The 24,936-nt window shown below is 35.6% G+C and overlaps 2 protein-coding genes across 4 annotated transcripts in view; both read right to left on the bottom strand.

Annotated features, from left to right (window-relative positions):
• The window catches only part of LOC125050516 (eyes absent homolog 2), a 48,424-nt gene extending 34,724 nt beyond the window's left edge, over positions 1 to 13,700 (bottom strand). For 2 of the 3 annotated variants that reach the window (XM_047650416.1, XM_047650414.1), the window contains exon 1: positions 13,454 to 13,700. In XM_047650416.1, the coding sequence (XP_047506372.1) occupies positions 13,454 to 13,474 (21 nt within the window). In that variant the 5' untranslated portion in view covers positions 13,475 to 13,700. The remainder of the gene's footprint in view (positions 1 to 13,453) is intronic. The other variant, XM_047650415.1, reaches the window with a different exon arrangement.
• Positions 13,701 to 14,231: 531 nt separating this feature from the next.
• Positions 14,232 to 23,066, bottom strand: LOC125050660 (ethanolaminephosphotransferase 1-like). The gene is made up of 9 exons (XM_047650639.1): positions 22,932 to 23,066; positions 22,081 to 22,149; positions 21,064 to 21,247; positions 20,255 to 20,408; positions 19,186 to 19,294; positions 18,499 to 18,656; positions 16,721 to 16,895; positions 15,599 to 15,775; positions 14,232 to 14,340 (listed from the first exon to the last, which is right to left on the bottom strand). Exons 1-9 carry the CDS (start codon positions 22,986 to 22,988, stop codon positions 14,275 to 14,277), a joined length of 1,149 nt encoding a protein of 382 aa, XP_047506595.1. The 5' UTR covers positions 22,989 to 23,066; the 3' UTR covers positions 14,232 to 14,274.
• Between the last annotated feature and the right edge of the window lie 1,870 nt (positions 23,067 to 24,936).

Here is a 24,936-nt window from a genome sequence, read left to right on the forward strand (position 1 = left end):
TCTCAATACCAGAGGACTCGCGAGTGCATTGCCGGCTTTTTAAGAATGGGTACGCTCTTTTCTTGAAGGACCCTATAAAGTCGAATTGGTTCGGAAATACTTCAGTGGGCAGCTGGTTCCACATACACATGATACAGGTGGAATTTCGTATTCTGGCTCGACATCTGATGAAACTCAGCTGCAGGTATTAACCCAAACAAACACTGAACACTCTCCATGGTAAATGCGAAAATTTATACAAATAATATTTTTCGGTCTCAATCGCTCTCCGTTTTCTTCGACAAAAACGCTGCACATCTTCGTGACTCTAATATTACTATTAATGCGATTCATCCGTAAAAATTTACCCTAAAGAAATTTCACTTCAAAATCTCAGGTTACATTGGTAACAAAGTGTCGAAAGACTTCTTAGTATGGACGTTTGTTTCCTTGCAGTCCAGGAAATCCTAAGCATCTGCCACCAACAGTCTATTAGCGATTGTGAAATTCGCAGTTATTAAAAAGAAAGGACAGAATTAGATAGTTCGATCCCTTTCTGATTTTATAACAGAAATTAAATTATTGATTAAAAAATGGACTACTTGCACAGAGTAACTCAACACTACAAACAGGAAGACGTCAATCTCATCACGATCTAAAATCACTTAGGTATCTGTGGTATTTGTCTGGGGATGATTTTAATTATAAATTAACCTGTTTTTTAATTGCTTAATTCTCATGAGTTGGTATTTCTATGTATTTTAGTTGTCTCTCATCCCTGAGTTGGTGCTGTGAAGTTCGATCTTTGGCTATACACCAATTGACTTTCTTTCTATGTGCGCGTTTAAAATTCGCTCGAATGGTGAAGGAAAATGAGAGGAAAAGTCGACGGCGTGTGACACAAGAGGCTTATCACCAAATCATGAAACAGATACAGATATTCGAATCTTATTTTTATCTGTAAAGCAATATTCTTTCTTTTATTATAAGTTAGGTTTTTTTTTTTTTTATGTAATAGGAGGCAAACGGGCAGGCTTAGGTATATATTATATTTTTGTGTGTCATGTTGTTCCCGAATAAATAATGTACTTTAACAGGAACTGCGTCATTTCTCTGGACTGACGTTGGCGAGTTGGACTGCATGAGGTCCTGTCGTCCGGTCATATCGGATATCCGTGCCACTGAAGTATGGAACAGAGACACCACTTGTACTAAATCTCCTACGTAATTAGTTTAAACGCCTCATATTTTAAATTTCATTAATGATATCGTACTACGTAGGTAGTGGCTATTTATAAATAGGTATTCCGTTTGTTCAGCAATTATTTGTTCTTAAGTAGGTTGCCGATTAGGTGTTATAAAGTAATGACCTCCTGACCTTGCAAATATAGACACAACGCATATTTTTGTTATCATACGATCTTTTCTTTTAACCAAAAGTAAGTTCTGTAAAGAAAAAAGAATTAATCTGTACCTACGTGAGATTTCGGATATTTTATTCGACTATTATCCACAACAACGAAAGTATTCATTATCTGTGACAACTGATTCTTAATCCCGCCAAAAATTCCTGCCGGCCCCTAACAGCTGCGAAATTTGAATGAGGAACATCCGCGATGTCCTATCTCCTTCCCTCGTCCCGCCCAATACAGACCACGCCTTTTCCGCCCGCCAAACTAAATTGAATTTCGAACAATTCAAATACGCTATCCTATCCTAGGAACTGATTCAGGCAAAAATAAACTTTATTGCGAAGTTATAAGGACGCATTTTCAGCGCGCCTATTGAGTTTTATTCAGAATGCTCTTTTGTTGTTTATTCTATTGAATCGAGACAGATAAAAAATTACTGATGTAAAATTGTTCTTTATTACTCGACGCTATTGGTCTGTTGTTTATGGAGTTTGTATACAGCTTTTACTTTTCTTTTGCAATTAATACGTACTTCTTCTCAATGGCTTTAATATAATTTACATAAAAGGCAAATACAAAGTAGAATAAATATTAGAAAATTTTAAGTAACGCGAATCTTACTCATCTATGTACTAACATAATACTTTTACACAATTAGTGATACATAAAGATACATAGGTATACCACGTTCAAAGGTAGCAATTAATGTATTTTTATGGACATAGATTATACAAATTAGAGTTTCTGTCCTCTATTAAAAGTGTTTCTGTCTTATATTAAAACACAAAAACCGACCTCTTCACATAAACTTTGTACTTCCGAAAGGTGACATTTATAAATTATTTAAAAATACTCTAAATAATGAAATATGAAAAATTGACACAGAACGAAGAAGAGAAGCCGAACAGAAGAAGAGGCCGACAACGCAAAAGATGACGGGAGGACGAACTGAAACAAACAGCAGGCTACAACTGGGGAAGAGTCGCAAAGGATAGAGAGAAGAGAGAACAGACCTTTGCCACACCGAACTCCGAGATATACTGTAGTGAAAATATATAAAAGATTTTTTCGCAGCGCATGCGATGAAAGATATTTTATAGGAATTTTTTACACCTTGGGTTAGATTTGTAGTTTTAGTAGAGAATTTTATTTTTTCTTGCAATTAAAATAGTATTATATATTAATCAGTGATAATGTAGCATTCAAATGGTGAAAGAATTTTTAAAATCGGTCAAGTACTTTTTAAACCAAATCGTTACAAACGTTCAAATCTAACCTCTTTATATTTGTATAGATAGATATACATAATAATAAAATAACATTCTTGAGGGATTGCATCTATTGTTAAAAATATTTCAGCAAGTTTAAAGTCCGCGTTCATATATGTAATCTCCTTGTATATAAGAAGATTATATATTTAATTTGCAAGGTGTTTAAAAATAGTTTCCTTATCGGGAGTGCCGAGCTAGGTGGTCTTGATGTCATGAGAATTTTTGTATCGCATTTAATAAGCACATTTTAAGACCGCACACGTGTATAGATCATTGGTTTGGACTGCTGGACCGATTATATTCATTCATCTAAATCAGTGATTCCCAAAGTGGTCTATATCGACCCCTAGGGGTCTATGACAACCTGCAAGGGGTCTACGTCAGCGAAAAAAAAAAATTTGGGGGTCCATAAAATGAAAATGGGGGTCCACGATAGTGGATCTCAACACATACACTGATAGTAGGTACCTATTGACTTACATCATACTATCTTATAATATCAAAACATATACATTACAAACAAACAGATACAAAATTTTATGTTGAGTAGTTTTAATTTAAATTCAATTAATAAATGTATAAATTAAAATGTGTTTTTACTTTAAGTTTTTAACACTAAACTTCACTACAGTTAGAAATTTACAGGAAATCAATATCAGGTAAGTAGGGGGTCTACCCAACACGGAAAAATATGGCAAGGGGTCTACGACACAAAAAAGTTTGGGGAACTCTGATCTAAATAGACTATGAAAAATATAAGCCGGGATAGGCCGAAATGGAAAACACAGCACTAAGCCGTGTCTAATTTATATTTATATGTAAATTGCTGACCTGGCAAACGTTGTTTTGCCATGTATATTATTTCTAGGAAACATTTTTTTAGTTAAAAACAAAAAAACTATCTACTATAATAAAAAAAAAAGGGTTGATCGTAGAGGGGTGAAAATTAGGGGTTGTATGTATTTTTGTAAGCTGTATCATAAAAAAAATTTGTCTAAATATTAAAAAAATAATTTTTGGAGTGGGAACCTCTTATCACTTAGGGAAAGATAGATAGTAGCCGATTCTCAGACTTACTGAATATGCATAAGAATCGGTCCAGCCGTTTTGGAGGAGTATGGGAACGAACTTTGTGGCACAAGAATATTATCTGCCGGGCTAATTTCTGAATCCAAAACATCCAGGGCGCTACCCAAACGCACACAAAAGTTCATTCAAATCGGTCCAGCCGTTTAAGAGGAGTTCAGTGACATACACACGTACAAATTATATATATATAAAGATATGTAAAATCAACAGTATTAATAATAAGCAATGTTTGGTCTAGTGGTTTCAGCGTGCGACTCTCATCTCTGAATTCGTTTCGATCCCCGGCTGTGCACTAATGGACTTTTTGTAAGGTAGGTAAGTACATCGGCATTAGACCCAAAAGTCGACGACTTATGTGTGACAGGCTTATCACCTACTTGCCTATTACATTTAAAACAGCTTGAAACAGAAATCTGAGGCCCAGAACTAAGAAGGTAGTGCCACTGATTTTATTTATATACCTATAAATATTATGTTGAATAAAAAAAATAATAAAAATTGCCTTGATTATTCAATTACACCGATTCAAATTACTAGGAAATCATGATCCGTAAAGGCATTGCTGACGATGTATCGGCGTGTTTAATCTATTCAATATTGCAATGAGTTTGAAATCAAATATAGAAAGATATATTTATGAATATGTCACATATAAAACAATTCTAGTTTCTGACTACTGCTTGTAATGATTCCCTTTTATATCAGATTAAACTTATCTATATATATAAAAATGAAACCCGTTTTCCGTTGTCACGACATAACATGAAAACGGCTTGACCGATTTGGCCAATTCTTTTTTTATAATATTCTTTGAAGTACGAGGATGGTTCTTACGGAGAGAAAAATAAAAAAAATTGAGTGAAAAAGTCTAAAAACAACACTTTTCTATATCCCCATACATAATATTCGTAATAATACTTAAAAGTCAATTTGAACTTTAATACCATATCATAAAGTTCAAGTGTTTTAGTGGAGGGGTTCCGGGAAGGCAAATTTTTATTTTTTGACATAATGTATTTGTTGTCTTATGAACTTTATTTTTTTTTCTTAGTTAGACCGGTGTCCCGAATAGCAGAATAAGTATTTAAAAAAAATTAAGAATCGACTGTTAGGCGGTACGATGTTCGCCAGGCCAGCTAGTTTAAAATAAAAATTGTTTTAATAGGCAAGAAGATGTAACCGAACAATTCCTTTGAAGTTTGAACACTCTCCATCGCAAATGCAGTAGAAGATGCAGTCGTCGGCAATTCGAAGTGCTCTTCTCTCTCTCCTTATAATGGAGCAAGGCAGTGTTGGCCTGGCTTCAGCTTGCGACTCTCATCCCTGAGGTCGTAGGTTCGATCCCCGTCGATGCACCAATGGACTGACTGTCTATGCGCATGTAACAGTCGCTCGTATGGTGAGAATACCGACGTTAGACCAAAAAGTCTACGGTCTGTGTCAGGCACGGATGGTTGATTATTACACCACCAATTTTAATACACCAAAATAAAATCGTCTTAATTTTTAAAAGGTGTTAAATCACTCCGTAAAATATTTCGAATTCATCCGACTAATTCAAATTTAATCCAAGTTAAATCTAGACAGTTTTTATGAGATCGTGATAAATGGACAAAAAATGAGATGGGGCGATAGGGACGCTGAAAGGGCCCTGATTCTTATCTCTTACACATTTCGGGGACCCTGGTACATTGTATGAATTTGTAATTATTGTTATTTATTAATATGGTGATGTCACATTTGTAGACTTCTTTTGAGAAAGCAATCTCAACCAGGCAACTCAAAACGCTTCTTCTTTTCAAAGAAGCGTTATTTATTTTTCATTGAATTAATTTAGTTAATAGGCAACTCAATGAAAAGTTACTTAGCGCTAAACCTAATTTTGTGAAATAAAATAACATTTAATTCTGTTTCGCGCAATAAATAAATATGTACAAACTGTTTACTCTTTCTTAATCACATGTTTAATTAAATACCAATCACATCCGTTGATTACAAGTACTTCAAAAATACAGAGAACAAATAATTTTAACTGGCAACAAAATTCTGCTGTGATTTATTAGTTATTCAAAACTTAATTGTAATATGTTTAATATTTTATGTCACTCATGTCAATTTGCATATATACAGATGAATTCTATACATAATTGAGGTACGTTTTTCAATGTGTAACACACTAAAATGTGTATGGACGCTTTAAAAGTATCATGTACGCCAAGTATCAAACATGATTTTGATGGTTCGCGCTCAATCTCGACTCTAAATGAAAGATTCACAGACCATTACACGAGCTTATCGAGTTGCCATGGCAACGACGGAATCATGGACAATGGGGGACATGTGTTATAATACCAATCGTTTCCTATGCATCCTAATTAATATGAATAAACAAAAAAAAAAAAACGTTTTAACACAAACCGACCGCCACGCGCCTTTTTATTTCTGCGCACAACAGACGCATTGTACTCGTGCGATTCCTGGAATTATTTCGTGGGAATGAGATAGCTGTAGCTAAGCTGTGTTAGAGCGGGACAGAGTGTTCCTTTTTCGTTAATCTGTGGGCACATGTGGATTGTTCTTGGACCTTATGGTCAGTGTTCTTTTTGTCGCGTTTTTGTGGTTAGTGAACTTATAATTGATTCGTTTGTATAATGTGAGTGTGAAGCGGAATTTAGATTCCGAAATTCCAATTTCCTCACCGCTGACAAGAAATGGCAAAATGATTTTTGAATATACATTTAAAAAAATACGTATTTTTGGTGTGCTCTGTTCTGTAGGCAAACCGTATCAATCAGTCTTTAATTTGATTCTCGATGGATTAATTTAATTAAAAGAAAAATATCAATATAGATAAAACATAAAATGAGAATCGGTTATTTAAAATATTGCGTGACATTGTTCACAAATATTTATTGAAATAAGAATAGGCATGTCCGAAGTTGTCGATAATACAAAATAGATTCACATCAAATTAGACAAAAATAGATTTACGTCAAAAAAAATTTGACATAATTTAATATGGATAAGTGTGCAATAAATTTAATGTTTTCTAAAAATAAATTATAAAAAAATAAAATTACCGACAAAACAACTTTATTCATCCACTTATTGACATACTTTTAACAAGGTTAGTCGACATCACAGGAGACCGAAGAGCTGGCAGCTACCTTTTTTTATGCTACAGGAGGCAAACGGGCAGGAGGCTCATCTGATGTTAAGTGATACAGCCGCCCATGGACACTTTCATTGCCAGAAGGCTCGCAAGTGCGTTAACGGCCACTTTAATAGAGCAGTGAGCATTACTAGGCCATATTGTCAGCGTGTGACTCACATCCCTGAGGCCGTTGGTTCGATCCCCGGCTGAGCACCAATGTATCATGTGCACATTTAACATTCGCTCGAACGGTGAAGGAAAACATCGTGAAGTTGGCTGTCAGGAACAGCCTGTTCACCAACCTGCCTTGATTGATAGATCATGAAACAGATTCTAAGGCCCAGACCTATAAAGGTTGTAGCGCTACTAATTTTTTTACTAACATTATTATTATTCCTACTAGTATGACCACTGATGCCATATTAAAGCCCACAGAAGCTTCGCCACCCGAAGCCGAGCCTAATTAAACAAAGATAGTGCAAAACCAACAAAAACGAAACCGCTCGTAGTCTTTGCCTACCGAGGCGTGTATTCTGCGAATTCTTAAGCGTAGTTTTAAGACTTAAACCCTGGCGCGTCGGGATTACTTAGCCTAGTCGAGCGTACGGTTTAGGGATGGGGTTCTGTATCGATAAAGATTTTCACTAATTTATTGATAAATATTTTCAAAAGTACTGAGTACATATATAAATTTCAAATATGTGTATTTATTGTAAAACAAATCAGCGGCGCTACAACATTTTTAGGTTTATTTAATCTGTTTCATGATTTGTCAATCTAATAGGCAAGTAGGTGATGAGCCTCCTGCGACACACGCCATCGGCTTTGGGTCTAAGGCAACATTTTCTCACAATGTTTTCCCTTGACTTTCTTTACACCGCACATGGAAAGAAAGTCCATTGGTGCACAGCCGCGGATCGAACCTACGACCTCAGGGATGATAGTAGCACGCTAAAGCCACTAGGCCAATACAGCACTGTAATAAGTGCAGTGTGTACTAACTTTAAAAAGTATAACCAATGGGAAACTATAGTTGTTATTTACAAACTATATTTTAATATACTAACTCTTATAGCAGATGTATTTAAAAACTTAATAACATATATATAATATGTATATATCTTTCGTTATTATACGTATCAGCGTAGTTACGATCGAAAACCGAAAGTTTTATTGAATTTAAATGTGTCGTGTATTTATTTAAGCGTTCGATGTTTAATTATCGATACCCAACGCACATCCTTACACAGCCCGTGCCGTAAAAAGAGGACACAGCACACTTCATTAATAAAAGGTTAAATAATGTCGAAGTCGTCATTTTCTCTACTGATATAAAATTTCATCTCCACTGGGCTGCTGGCAAAAATAAATATAGTGTTCTCCTTGTGTGGTTTGTAACCATAGATCACAGAGGACAAAATTTTATTCTATAATTTTGTAGCGCTAATAATAAAAAGTCACAGATTATATGTGCACTGAGTCTGAGAATTGTAAATTTCCTGTCGTTGGCTTATTAAAAAAAGAATTTCGTATGACAATATTAGATGTATAGGCAGTGTTGACCTAATGGTTTCAAATCGACTCATCTCTGGGTCATAAGTTCGATCCCCGACTTAATTCTATCAATATGCGCATCTAACACTACCCCGTACTTTGAAGAAAAATATTATGAGGAAACCGGCACCGGAAATATTCTCGGAACAGATACAGAAATCTGAGGCCCAGGCCTAAAAGGTTGTAGCGCCATTGGTATATAAATGTATTGGTATCTACTATACGAAAATTTGTACGTCCTGATTTGACAACATCAAAGTCTCTTAATCTTACTTCCTTATGAAGCATGTTCTCCTGGTACCTATATGGACAAGTAGGTTTTGTTGCAGGAGCAGAAAGAAAGCCATGATGGGCATGAGGAGCATCTTGGGACATCATCAGCATCAGCATCCTCCACATGGCACTCTATTTTTTGTCTATTTTACACGGAGTCATGTATTCATGGGGGCATAGCATATGATATCCCATTTTTTGTATCGTGGAATTTAGGGAACAACTTTATCAACATATAGGGGACCGTTCAAATATTACGTAAGCAGATCTGAGAAGTAAGCAAAGCTCTGAAAAATAATAGTACATAGTACGTATTATTTTTTTGTAGGAATCCTCGAAAATGCATTTCGTTTTCAAGCATATACAATGTGTATGTGTGTAAAAAAGTTAAAAATTATTGTTGACGTAATCACCAAATAAGAAAATCAAAGACCCCCCTCCCCCTATAGTGCGCTGAATTCCTGTAAAAAAGTAGGACCAACTCTCTTCTTTTGTCTTGCCAAGAGAATATATAGAATAATTAATTCATTTAAATATGGTCTACTTTTTACAGACTGATTTTTAATAACCCTAAAAAGGGAGCAGTTGGCTCTGACAGCGCTGGATTTATTTATTTATCTATTAACAGAACAACATACATATATAACGCATAAAAGCTATATATTCTAAAATACAAGGAAATTACGGTTAACATACATTTTACAAAGATTAAAACATGGAACGAGCCAACAAACTTCGTTTCGCCTTAATATGATTTTTACTTAGCGTACCTTTATAGTAGCTTGAAGTTTCATACCAACATATGAAACATTTTCCCATAGTATTTCGCTTTTCCGTATACCTAAGTATTAAATAAAACTAAATTTTCAAACTTTTCTTTCCATAAAATTAAAAACCTCAGAGTATAAGAAAAAAATACTCGAATATATTTTCCGATTTATTTTATTTCGTAACATCTGTTTGTGTATTTTTGTCAACTATGTGTGTTATGAATTAAATAAAAACGACGTTTCTCGAAAGTTCTCACCAATGTATGACGCCCTTAATTTGAGAACTGGCAGTAAATGTACATAAAATTAGAAGCATTTAATATGGTATTTCTTTTTTGACGTTCATAAGTGTACATTGTGTTACCTAAATGAATATGTAAATGGTTTTGATTTGATTTGTGTGTTTGTTTGTGTGTGTGTGTTGTAGTCGCTCAGAACAATTGTTTCTATACGAATCGAACAAACCAATTGATAACATATTATAAGTTCGTAATAAGGAGCCATAATTCGCAGAATACACGGCTGGGCTGTCGCGTTTTGTTTGTTTTGCACTATTATTTGTTTAGGCTCGCCTTGAAGCTTCTGTTGTTTAAAATTTATTTTAGACCAAGAAAGCTGTCGTATATAATAATAAATTATTGTCTAGAACATTTGTGGTTAAGTAATTAATAAAATAAGGCAAGAAGAAGGCAGTATTCCTCGTAAATTAGTTGTAAATGGCATTTCATTAAATGACAACTTGCCAATGTATCAAAGATGTCAAAGATCAAAGATGTAGAATGATAACCGCGTATGTCCAGAGAACCAAACATTACAGGAAACGAAAAAAGTGTTTCAATTCGTCAGTGTTTGTTAAAATATTATTATGTGTTTCTGTCCATAGTTTTAGATGGTTAAAAGGACTTATTTATTAATAACATAAATAAGTAGTCCTTAATTCATGTTTACAAGTTAAATGACATAAGAGTCTAAGAATAAAAAATAAATGGTTTTTTGACATATGAAGTTATCATTCTACATTGACGTTTTGTGGAATACGAAATTCCACCCGTATCACCTCGACGTCCGTCGTTTCACAACTGAGCGTTTTAAGTCACTTTTCCGCGCTAATGTGGAACCAGTTGCCCACTGAAGTATTTCCGAACCAATTCGACTTAGAGTCCTTCAAGAGCTCTTAACTTTGCCTTCTGGCAATTTGAGTGTCCATGGGCGGCCTGCCCGTTTCCTTTCAAACCCTGTCAATTACGAAATATCTAAGTGTATAACATTGTTATCGGTTAAATGTTTAAGTAAATGATAAACAACACAAAAAAATGCGAAACAATGTTTTTAAAACAACCGTGTTTTAGTTTTTTTAGTTACGATCTGTCGTTTGCCAAATACTGTGTATTTGTAAAACATTTCGTGTAAATTCCACTTTTATATTTAACAATGTCGTACTGAACTAATAGAATAGTACTGTATTGTAAAAATGGCACCTCTTTAGGTCTAGGCCTCAGATTTCTGTATCTGTTTAATGAATGTCAATCTTATAGGCAAGTAGGTGATCAGCCTTCAGCCCCTAATATTGCCTCACGATGACATCCTTAGGCGAATAACATTAGACTCAAAAACTCGACGGCGTGTGTCAGGCACAGAAGACTCTCCTACTTGCTTATTGAGATCGCAAACATCATCCCAGATCAAAGAGTTGTACTCACTCGTTCTTTAGTTCAGTTTGGAATAGGTACGTAACAATAATATGCGAATGGAATGACCAGAAGACATTGGGTCTCCGAGGCTATTGTCATGTCCTAAGGGTTAAATATTAAATGTTTGTAATTTAAAATACTACCAACTCTTAGGTCTGGGATAGATGTATGTGTTTATTGCCAGTTCTTATCTTCCGTTCTACGTCCTTAATTTGAGATCTGGCAGTAAATGTAAAATTACTGCCAGTTCTCAAATCAAGGGCGTAGCATTTAATGTTTGTATATTTCTTTTTTGACGTTCATAGTGTACATTGTGTTACCTAAATGAATAAATGATTTTGACTTTTGACTATCATCTCAATAAGCAAAGAGCCGTGTGCCTGACACACGCGCAAGTTTTTGAGTTTACATTGTAAGGAAATTTGCCTTAGACCCAAAACGACGGCGTGTGTCAGGCACGGGAGGCTGATCAGCCACTTGCCTATTAGATTGACAACCGTAAAAACATACAGAAATCTGAGGCCCAGACCTAAAAAGGTATATAAGATATAACGTCAAGCGTGTATTAATTATTTGACTATAACGTGATGTCATTTCGCGGCTAAAGTAATTTTCTATCCACCAGAATCTATATATCTATCTATGGTACAAAAATAACAACATATTTGTATTTTTATGGTGAAGAGAGAAGTAAGAGACGTAAGACAGTTTTCCATAATAACAGCCTTGACGCAATTAATAAATTACAATTGTAATGTAATTTATAATAAATTTCGAGAATCATTATGAATAAATGTTTTATCAAGGTATTTTATGTGTGATTGATGATACCACAAATTATTTTTGTCACTAACATACTGTACTAAATAAACGTTTGGTAATGTCGCCGCGAACTTCGTTTCGCTTTAATATGATTTTTACTTAGCCTACCTTTTTAATAGCTACACACCAACATATGGAATATACTATGCTAACCCATAGAGACTGATCGAATTACCTAAGTTCTAAATATGACTTAATTTTTAATTGGTAAATTTGTCAAAACACCTTAAAACAGCTCCAAATTGTTTTCTATTCTTCTTTACGACGTGTAAACGACTACAACTTGTAATAGAACTTGTGTACGACTTGTAATAGTACCCTAAGTAATATTAAAGAGGCTTTGGACCCCTGAAAACAATTAAAAAAAACTGATTACATGACATGCATGATGTAAATGACATTGTCTCAGTTCCCAGTGATTTACATTAGGTTAGGTTTTTTATTATTATTATTATTCTTTGATTATAAGTTTGTGATCAGGTTACCTTAAGCCTCATTTTACCTTCTTTCATTCATTTCACAAATCATGTTTTAATTCATTTCTATGGGGTTAGAGTCATGCGCCACCACATTATTGCATGGTACACCATTGCCGAGAATATGTAGAAAAGAAATTGGAGCTGTTTTAAGGTGAAGCGGACGTTCGACAAATTTACCTTTGAATTTTTGTAATATATCATAAAAACCTTTCTCAGAATTCAAGGAATAACAAAAAATACTCTTACTAATCCAGCCGTTCTAGATTCTACTATTATTATTGTAGATTTTGTGTACAAATAAATAGTTAAATAAATTAGTGAATTACTTATTCAGAACATAACAATTTTATAACGTGATTTTATTTGTAACTAAAATTTTACGACCACGAATTCCGTCGATAACTTCGACCATTTATAATTATTCTGGGTAAACATCATCATAAATAGATGGAACTACCTATTACAATTAAAAACCTTCCAGGTGTAATATAAAGCTCCGTAACCCATCGGGCATAGGGGCAGACACATTTTTAAGGCAAATTAGTCCTACCTAAATAGAAGCGCCGGGAATCGAAACAGGACCTTCGTTATATTCGATAACCAAGACATAAATCATTTCTCAACAAATACCAGGATATAAGATCCTTATAGAAGTTTAATTTTCTAATTAGAATGTTTTGAATTCTATTTTGAATTTAGAATTTTTATTCCCACTCCCTAAGTAAAGAATAAAAAAGTCGGTTATAAGTTCTAGGTTATGTGTGTGTCAAAGCGTTTTGTATTTTGACACACAGAATTGTCATATTTCGCGCTAAGCCTCGACTTTATATCTTCTAGTCTAGATTTTAAGTCATATGTTACATTTATCTATCTCTCAAACAAGTATGTGTTTATTTATTGTGTTTATTAAGGAATTAGTTTATATTTTCACCACATATAAGTATTTGTTTCAATTTTACCTCAGTTCTTAATGTCTGCATTCCCGCATTCGATAAATTAACTCATTTGCAACCATCGCATGCATCAAAAAACATGCCCAGTTCCACACCAGTTCAATATCACCACACTTACCTAAATCGGCGCACTATAAAATATCGTCACACACAAAAAAACCGGTTTCAACTTAAATTTGTTACGAACGTAAAAAATCCTCAACAATCGAACTAACAAAGCTCTCCGTAGCTATCTCAAACCGTACTGAAATTCTAAACCCGACTTTGGTGTCCATGTCGTACACCCCCCGTTACTAAATTTCACCTTGGTTGCGTAACGTCGTAAGTGCAATATAGTTTATTTGAAAATAAGCTTTGCTGCTTTTTGATACGGCTTACAATTCAATGAGAGTATATGGGTGTTTGTGCGTTCTGTACGCAATTGTGTCGACTACAAGGCTATGAGAACGTGTAATTTAAAGACGTAGCTTCGGTACGAAATGGGACACTATATGTATCTCGTTCCCTCTCGTTTAAGAGGCGGTTCTAGTAACCAGTCCGCGATGTGTGGTTGCTCATTTTTTGCTATTCTGTATTGAATTATATATTATTTTGTGAATTAGATTGTACTATGGTGTCATATTATTACCTGATGCTAGCTGGATCTTCGGGAAGCAGGTTGGAGACATCACTACCGGATTTGAACGCGTTACTTAATTCTATGATAGGTATTTGGCCGTCAAGATGCATAAATAATTGTTAAATAAAACTTGTTTCTATCCCTTAAAATATAATAAATAAGACATTGGTTTTAATTAAATATATTTAAAAATTGAATTAATTAATTTCTATTTTCTCTTGTCTTTCGGTACTTTGAAGCATTGTATTTTAAAGTGATCACACATTTGTCGGACCTGGAAAAAAATGCAAAGAAAATAATTTAAATAGACATTACAACTTCTTACCTCCTAGTAGATTTTTTTAAAACTGGAAAAGGGAGAAACGAAAGGGGACGAAAACATGATGAACCAACAAGGTATCACAAATTTTGGGCGCTGTCTTGCCATTCACCTAAGTGATCGTAGACCGGCCACATCAGGTCCGGAACAAGAGTTTTGTGAGCTGAATGAGCGCCCGGAGAAGGAGGAAGAAGTACTAATATGTCAAAGCTATGCGCATATATTTCATAAGAACCTCTGATTTATATATAATTTCAAGTGTGTCAAGAGTAATTGAATTTACCGATTACCTGGTTGGTTCTTCATCTTCTACGGGAGCTCATACTTGTAAAAGAGACATTTAGGTCCACATTCAAATGTCAAATTACATACAGAAATGGTTTGCCAGTTCTTGAAACTAGATTTAAGATTTCAAAACAGAAGTGGAAGTGGTTGGACTTTAAAGACAACTATAATATGGAAAGGATTAAGGGAGAAGGAGAAGATGGATAGAAGATATAGAAGCGTTAGTAGGGAGCGAATTGAGAAAGAAAGCCATAGATATTTAGAAAAACCTGGATCTCCGATCAATGGTACTGAAGGCAGTTTGGATATCAAAAAAAAGATCAAAGATTGGAAATAAATGGGCTTTTATTATAAAGATTTAATCATAATCTAGGTCTAACGACTAACGGTCTTTCAAGAAGACCGTACCAATTCTTATAAGGCCGGCCACGAACTCGCGAGTCCTCTGGCATTGCCAGTGTCCATGGGCGGCGATATTATTTAAACCTTCTGCCCTGCGTTTGGCCTCTGTTCTACAAAATACTGTCCTCGCTATGGTTTTTAACCACTCGCATATATTTAACGAAAAACAACGAAGGTTTACGTGATATCAGTTAAGTAACTCATGGACGCTGGTACACCTCACAACCACTCCAATATATTTGACATCCCTATTCATAGGTCGCGCGATCAATTCTAAATTTACCCTTAAATTCTGGACTGTGGGCAAATGGGCAGGAGGCTCACCTGATGTTAAGTGATACCGTCGCCAATAGACACGCAATTTTAAGAATATGTTCGGAAATGGTACGCGGCTAAGTATTTTGGCAAATTAAAAAACGGTTATTTATGGAACGACGGACATCGATGTGAATCTGTTATCAATATCTATTTATTTATAAAAATCACAATCATAAACAGGTGACCGTAAATCGACAGGAATACTTACCACACAAATACCGTAATGTAGATGAGCGCAGATGGTAAAAGCTGTCAGAATATACAAAATGGCCAGTTGGAAGTGAGGTAGAAGGTTCGCCAGTCCAATCCCAATCGCCAGAGGTATATTTAACCATGAAATTGTGTCGCAGCATTGTCCACTCATCTCGGCAACTATGAGACGACTCTGAAATTAGACATAGACATAACATTTATTACTAACACAAACACACACACAAAATAACAATAGTCAACTAAATTAAAAAGGGTGCGTGTACTTATGTACGCGCGTAAGAAGTTATACTTCTTTGGCACTATTAAAAATAGTTTTTGATTGCATGCAAATAATTAATTACAATTAAATAATCAAAGACTGGAAGGAGTCATTATAGGCAATAAAGTTCAGTTTACATTTGAAAAATTAAATAAGTAAGTAAATATTTATTATTATTCTCATACATTAAGTGTAACATTTAAATTCTATTATTATTCGAATGTTGTTTTTAAATTATGTCTAATGCCGAAGCATCTTTTTTTTTTTTTTTTGATTGGGCAATTCACACCAATTGACCTAGTCCCATGCTAAGCTGGTGAAGCTTGTGTTATGGGTACTAAGCAACGGATATACATACATATTATAGATAGATAGACATATAAATACGTATTTAAACACCCAAGACAAGCACAACACCACATGCTCATCAAATTGATGTTTGTCTCAGCCGGGGATCGAGCCCGGGACCCATGGATTTGCAGTAAAGGGTACTAACCACTAGACCAATGAGCCGTCAAATCTTCCGTGGGCAACTTCATTCTATTAATTTTATGTCACGGTGCGCGTGCATCGTAAAATTTCACTCTGATAAATTTTTCATAACGCGCCTAAAGAAGTATTACTTCAATAAGAATAATTGTTTCTAAAACTACCATAAGAAATAGATAAATCATTATTTTTGGTCGGATTACAAACTAGTTGTACCTACTTTGTAACTGTGACGAAAATTTGATTTTAGTCGTAGATATCAATAACTTAACATCAGGGGAACCCCTTGCCCGTTTGCCCACAATTATATAAAATGAAATACATGGAAGCTACCATCACTTAATAGGGTTTAGTAATCCAAAAGAATACCGCAATATTGCTGAAAAGAGTCCCGAAGAGCATCAGAAACGCCCTCAAATCCCGCAACATAATATCACTGCTAGCCGCCCATGACGTCATTAGACATGTCATTATCAGCATGGGCCATATGGGTCTCAAAGCGTCAACTAACGGATACATTTTACCCGTACGTTTCTTGTACGACCTAGAAAAAAAAATTATAAACATATAGTACACTTCCACAGACGAAACTTTTTAAATTTGTTTTAATTTCCTATTTATAAATTTTTAATTATATTGAATATTGTAATTACTGTATATTTGTGTGTATATAAATATGATAATTATGTTTATATATATTTGAGCAGCGTTGGCCTGGCGGTTTCAGCGTTTCATGCCCACCATAGGTTCGATCCCCGGCTGTGGACCAATGGTTGACCAAAACCGCTGAAGAGAGTGCCTACGTCTGGCTATACTCTCGGGGCGTAACTCCCACGATTTCGTTAATTACTATGAAACGAATTAATGTAATGTGAATGTCGAAGAGACTACCTATGTCTGGCTATGCTCTCGGGCGTAACTCCAACTAAGAAATCGCCACGCTTATAAAATTGAGAAAACCTGAGTGAGCAAAATGCACAGACATACAGTGTGTGTCTATTAGGGGGCGTCCATAAATTACGTGAGGTGTTTAATGGGGGGAGGGGGTCGAGTAAAATCTCATTTAATCTTACGTTGGAGAGAGGGGGGGTCTCAGCAAATATCACGCAATTTTTTTTCTGATTGAAAAAAAAAATATATATGAAAACGGTTGACCCTAAAGGCCATCTCTGCAACTTCCCGCTAACTCCATACCTAAACGCTCAACATTTCACTTATTTTGTTTTTGAGCTCTTCGAGCTCAATAGTACGAATTCTATGTTATTTTGAGTTCTCCGAGCTCAAAAAGATAGCTTCCTACGCGTTTACGTAAGAAACCCACATTTTGAAAAATCTCACGTGAGATTGGGGGATGGGGGAGGGGGTTGAATAAAATCTCACGACATCTCACCAGGGGGGGAGGGAGGTAGAGAAAATTTAAAAAAACACCTCACGTAATTTATGGACGCCCCCTTAGAAAAAAAACAAATCACGAAACAGATTGAATCTGATGGCCAGAGTTAAAACGTTACCACTGGTTATAATATAATATGTTAATTATTTATCCCTTGATTCAGCTTTTATACGTGTTCACGTGTTGTTCCCACAGTAAGTGTGTGCTCCTATTACACGGCTATCGCTGATAAAGGTTTGTGTGTGGAATGAATGCTACATTAAGGGGGCGTCCATAAATTACGTGAGGTGTTTAATGGGGGGAGGGGGTCGAGTAAAATCTCATTTAATCTTACGTTGGAGAGGGGGGGGGGGGTCTCAGCAAATATCACGCAATTTTTTTTCTGATTGAAAAAAAAAAATATATGAAAACGGTTGACCCTAAAGGCCATCTCTGCAACTTCCCGCTAACTCCATACCTAAACGCTCAACATTTCACTTATTTTGTTTTTGAGCTCTTCGAGCTCAATAGTACGAATTCTATGTTATTTTGAGTTCTCCGAGCTCAAAAAGATAGCTTCTTACGCGTTTACGTAAGAAACCCACATTTTGAAAAATCTCACGTGAGATTGGGGGATGGGGGAGGGGGTTGAATAAAATCTCACGACATCTCACCAGGGGGGGAGGGAGGTACAGAAAATTTAAAAAAACACCTCACGTAATTTATGGACGCCCCCTAATAGCTACGTTATTTATAATAAAATAAATAGACATACAGATAAACATTATACACAGCGACAGGTAATGTTGTGAATAGGCCAGTCGTGTGTATGGCCACCTCCAGAGCCTGAACGAACGTAACTTCTCCATAAACATAGGTTTTGTATACTTCTGGGCCATTCGCTCCTGCCACCAGAAATAGTATACTAGCTACCTATAACAAATGAACACTGTTAATAAAATTTTAACAGGCAAGGTGCCTTTACAGGAAATGTATTTAGACAATACTTACTTGGCGACCACTGTTTTAATTATTTTTTAAAGCAGTGGTCGCCAAGTGGCTTCAGGTTTTGCGAATCTCATCCCTGAAGTCTTAGGTTGACAGTGCCTGACAGACGCCATCGACTTTTTGGGTGTAAGGCAAGCTGGTTCACGATGTTTTAACCGTTCGAGCGAAATGCGCATATAGAAAGTCCATTGGTGCACAGCCGAGGATTGAACCTACGATCTCAGGGATGAGATTCGCATGCTGAAGCCTCAGGCCATCACTGCTCTTCGTTAATATATGTACTACTTTTGGAAAACAATATTATTCAGTATGTTAGTGAATGATTGATAATTGATTCAGTTCCTTCATAGTTTAGTGCACCAAAACACTTGGTAATTGTTTTAATTTCGTTTAATAACTTTCCGATTCAATTTAATTTATAGCATGATAGATAGGAAAATTATATGGAACTCACCCACATACTAAGATCATATCCCCAGGGTAAATACAGGATACCAGTGTTATACTTCTCCCAGTGGCTGACGTAGAAATTGAGCACCACGCTCAACACAACTAAGTAACCTCTGAAATTGTTATTAGGGCCTGTGGTATATATCTTTATATATATAATTCTTCTGTGAGTGTGTATGTCACTGAACTTCTCTCAAACGACTGGACCGATTTTGATGAAATTTTTTGTGTGTGTTAAAGGGGATCTGGGAATGGTTTAGATTCACAAATCAGCCCGCCAGATGGCGCTGCAGTCGGTACTTTTATACTTTGCTTTACTAATCGCTTGAAATATCATGCAGGACAACGTCTGTCGGGTCCACTAGTTAGGGTATATAATTGATCACTTAGAGAGGGAAATTACATATTGATTTGAATTTAAATTTGTTACGTAGTTTAAAAAAAATATTTAAAGATTTTTTTTCTTCTGCGCGTATTTGCTTGCTATGAGCGAATCTGTGCTGTGGTGCTGCCGTGTGGACTGGCTACCTATTGGAAACTCTCATCTACTGCTGGTCTTCTAGCTCTAGATTCAACACGTGTTTGAGTTCGGGCTAAATTTTGATTTGCGACTAACGGTAAAAATATAAAAAAAATTAACTATTTAAAAACCTACTAGGTTTTTTTATATAATAGGGGGCAAACGAGCCTGCGGGACGCCCAAAAAGGGCAGTCATCGCAGCCCATAGACACCCATTTTTAGTGGGTGCGTTGCCGGCCTATGAGGGAGGAGTATACTCGAATTTTGAACATTTGGAGATCGTATCTCTTAGGGAAGTCCCCCACCGGGAGTCGATTCCACAGTTCGCTAGTTCGCAAAAGAAAATGCCTTGTGAAACGGACTGTTGAAGACTTTTAGCCATCAAGGTGATGTTAGTAAAATTTAGAGGAGGAATCAACCCAAACAATTCTTCAGAACACTCACCATAGTACACTTTATAGAAAATGCAAAGAGACGTAATATCTCTGCGTAGAGAGAGAGAATCAAGCCGATCAGTTAGACATTTTTTTATAATATCGCAAAACGGTAATACCTGAACTCTGGTATAGAGTACGCATCACGTCCAAACACGGAGAAGAGACAGAAAGGTATCAGAAAGACAATGTAGGAGTCTATTCCATGGTCAAACATCTCTCCGAGAGGACCAGAAACTCCGATTCGTCTTGCCTGTTTGCCATCTATCCCATCTAGATAAAAAAAGATAAAAAACTTTAGTATAATCAATATGTCAGAGGCGCTAGGCTAAGGTCTGGGCCTCGGATTTCTGTGTCAGTTTCATGATCATTTGTCAGTCTAATAGGCAAGTAGATCAGTCGTCTGTGCCTGACACACGCCATCGATTTTTTGGGTCTAAGGCAAGCCGGTTTCCTCAAGATGTTTTCCTTGAATACAAAGTTTGTAATAGAAGAATTAAACGCAGAAATATGTGAAAAAAAAAACAGTGTTTCAAGGGGCATCAAGACAAGGTTAATTTTTATATGTTACCATGAATTAATGTGTGTAATATAAGGTGCCAACACAACCCTCTACATAGACTTTAGTATATAATAGTAGTTGAAAAAAAAAAATGTGTGTGTACTAACGTACACGCGTTAAAAGTTATACTTCTTTGGCGTAACAAGATAAAAATCTTTTCAAAAATTGTATTTACATTTGTAAAAAAAACGACACTAACTCTAGAAAAAACTAAAACGTTGAGTATAGCTAATTTCAGTGTGTCGGCTTTTCGTGACGGTGTGCGCGCGCATCGTAAAAATTTACTCTCATCATTTTTCCCTAACGCGCCAAAAGCAGTATAACTTATTTTTTTATGGTGTTTTTATAATTGTTTAGTATAATTACCTAAATGATAAGCTAAAAACAATAAAACCCCACAAAGGGTAAATATGCCCCTGGGTATTCCTTGGGCGCCGACAGCTGATGCTGTTAAGTCATAGTCGTAAATCGTCAGCAACACCACATTTACCAGCATGCAGAGGAAACCAGCGAAGGTTAGGAGATTTGGAGCCACCCATCTTGGGACAATCTGAACAAAAGGGACAACTTCTTAAATTAAGTTTATAATTAAATTTAGTCAAAATTCAAAGGAAACATAAATACAATAAAACTGGTATAGTATGATTTGCATAATCTTAATATATATAAATTACGCGTCACGTTGTTTGTCCTCTATGGACTCCTTAACTAATTAACCGATTTTAATCAAATTTGCACACCGTGTGCAGTTTGATCTAACTTTAAAGATATTATTTTATTGCAAATATTTGTTTATTATTTGATACAATTCTAACAGATGGCGCTGTGTTGAAAGTACAAATGTTTCACATAGGCTATCATCTACCTTTCACATAAGTTCTCCTACCGTTTCCCTTGATTAGTTTACTACTATGTAATATAACAAAAACCTTAGCCACAGCAACGCTTGGCCGAGTCTGCTAGTAGTCTATATATACATACTAGATATATATATATATATATTCCATGACGATAATAAAGTCATAAAACGCTTCCTACGCTTAATTATGCTTTAGTGAAGTCCCTAAGATATAATGTAGGTCGTAGGAGATGTTGTTATATGTCTATTTACTATATAGTCATATTGATAATGAGATGGAGAGAGAGAGAGATGGAGCCAATTGGAGGAGACCTATGCTTTATAAGAGGTCCTTGGAAAAAATATATAGAATTTATTTATTTATAATAATATTTCAATATAAAATTTTAAGTATGTCTTCAATAATAACATGTTATCAATTTCAACAAGTTTGAATCAAAAACAGGAATTCCTTTCAATTTCAAACGAGGTAATTTAGTTTTATATCTAGATTATAAACGTCCATAGATCATAGAATAGATTACCTTTACCATCGTGTTCCATGTTGGGTGCATCACATATTTGCTAAGTGGACTTGTGTCGATTGCGCTGTACTGAAAAAAATTGTGGGATTGAGACTAGATATATAACCGACTTAGGCTCCTTCAAGAAAAGAACGTACCAATTCTTAAAAAGCCAGCAACGTACTCGCGAGCCCTCTGGCATTGACAGTGATATGAATTGTAATTAATTATTTGCATGCAAATAATTAATTACAATTCATAAATTCATAATGGTATTATTAAAAAACAATTTTTAATAATACCAAAAAGAAGTAAGTATAACTTCTTACGCGCGTCCATAAGTACACGCACCCTTTTTTTTTATAAAATATGTACTTATACTTTTCATTTAGTCGAAGTAGTCAGTTCGTTGATAAAACTGTTATAATTAGGTCATATGTTTAATCGTTCCACGCAATCTATTAGATATAAGATAATACATAATCACTCATTTTAGCAATGTACAATTCTTCGAAGAATAGAATGTAATTATCGCGTTCTCACTCCCATCTTATGACAGTCAAATGTTTCATAGACAGTAGAAGTGTTCGTGTATGAGTAGTTTAAACGAACAAATTTATTTTCTTAGAGAATATTCGGTACAGAAGGTATAGAAACCGTTACCGAGGTAGAAAAGAAAAGCAAAGAGAGATGCAATCTTTGACCAAGACGTGCTCCGGGAGAATACGACTCTGACCACGGCCTTGTTCCCTTCTCGAGTTTATTCGATATTGCCCATTGGGTCACTGAATATCAGAGACCCCCTTTCGGGGGCAGAGGCACAAATAATTTCCACGACATAAATCTATATCATATTATTAAAACATATCTACCTTATAATTATTGAATCCCTTGAGATGTTTCACACTTAAATATTTATAGTCAAACATGTTTTGAGTTTTCGCTTATAAATGATTTAAAATATTTGTTAATACATAATACTGGTTCGAGCGACCATGGCCGACTGGTTTAATGACAGATAGTGTTATCAGTAATTCATAAATATCAATAGATTGATTATTTATTAATAATTTGTAGACATTTATGTCCCAGAAAATGTGTTTTTGTTTACATATTAGTATTTCGTAACCGATTTTTTCTCTCGTTACATAAGACATCATGGTACATTACGATCTCGATTAACTTAAGACTAATAAGTAATTTAAGTCTAACCTAATTTACTATTTAACATAAGTAAGTGTCCAATAACACTACTTACAGTCTCTATTAAAGGGAAGACACTCTGTTCTTGTGTTCCATTCACTTACCATTGTTTAGCACTTAAGACTAACGTGCACTAATACTAACTAATTCACTCTTCTCACTAGGCTCATGGTGTCAAGTTGAATAGTTTCGACACTCACGTGGTGGTGGAGCCTATGTTTCTGGGCTCCAGCAGTATTTTTTATTATTGTAGCGACGTCCTTTAACCGATTTTAAAAAATTGGTCTGTTTGACCTATACCTATGAGATTTGGTTTTTGGACTTCTAACGTGTGATGTTTGTTTTTCCACGAAATTGTCGGAAATTTGAAGTCATATAAAAATGGTACCGCTGACACCAGAGATCCAGAAAGTCTAGAAAATGTCATCGTGACTGTACAAAGTGGAGGCAGATCTCTATCATCACCCAGGCAGAGAGGCTAGCTGAAGACAGGGTAGACCGTAGAGTGAAGAAGTCATGCGGCGCCACCAACACGACCTTTGGATATGAAGAGTGCGAAAAGGGGAAGATTGATTGATTACATTTAAGGTCACAGGTTCGATTACTGGCTTTAAAACATTTAAATTGGTTTCCCTAAACCTAAAATATCTCAGTTGTTTATATTAAATCCGCGTTTCCGACTGTAAACGTCACTTCGATCAAAAAGTCCAAGAACATAAGCCATTAAAAGCATGTTGATGACGTTGGCGTTAATTGAGTGCAATGGTGCAGTGTGCAATTAAAATATAATTGTCCCGCGCTACTGTGACAAATGGCGGACCGAGACAGCTGTTAATTTGACACACTGGCCGTCTAGAGTAGTGGGGTTACAGAGGGAATCTATACGATAGATAATAAAATAATCAATAAAAGAGACTCTTGGGCCGTGAGGTTCACAGGCGCTGGTGCTTCGCAATACAACGAGGAAATCCTCGGCTCATTGGTCTAGTGGTTAGTACCCCTGACCGCGAATCCATGGGTCTCCGGTTCGATCCCTGGCTGAGACAAACATCGATGTGATGAGCATTTGGTGTTGTGCTTAGGTCTTGGGTGTTTAAATATGTATTTATGTGTCTATCTATCTATAATATGTATGTATATCCGTTGCCTAGTACCCATAACACAAGCTTCACCAGCTTAGCGTGGGACTAGGTCAATTGGTGTTAAGTGTCCAAAAAGTATACTGCCACAGGGACCATACTTTTAAAATTTGTTTTATTTTTCTTTTAGTAGGTTAAGAAAACTGTAAATACACATATATTTGATTGTTATATTTAGGTATGTATAAACGATATTCTTAACATAAATAATAATTCTACTTTAATTCCATACTATCTACAATAATATTTAGATATCAACTTGTTTTGAGGTCGTCAGACACTTCAATGAACCCCTTTTTGGTAAAGACCCTACTTGGACCTTCCATTTCAGCGTACGACTCTCATCTCTGAGGCCGTCGGTTCGATCCCCGGCTGTGCCAATGCACTTTCTTTCTGGCATTTTGACATTCGCTCGAAATGTCGACGGCCTGTGTGAGGCACAGAAGGCTGTTCACCTACGTGCCTATTCGATTGACAAATCATGAAACAGATACACAAATATGAGGCCTAAAAATCTTATTTTTGAAGTGAAACT

The sequence above is a fragment of the Pieris napi genome, chromosome 6 (genome assembly GCF_905475465.1).
Source record: "Pieris napi chromosome 6, ilPieNapi1.2, whole genome shotgun sequence".
In the NCBI taxonomy this organism is placed as follows: domain Eukaryota; kingdom Metazoa; phylum Arthropoda; class Insecta; order Lepidoptera; family Pieridae; genus Pieris; species Pieris napi.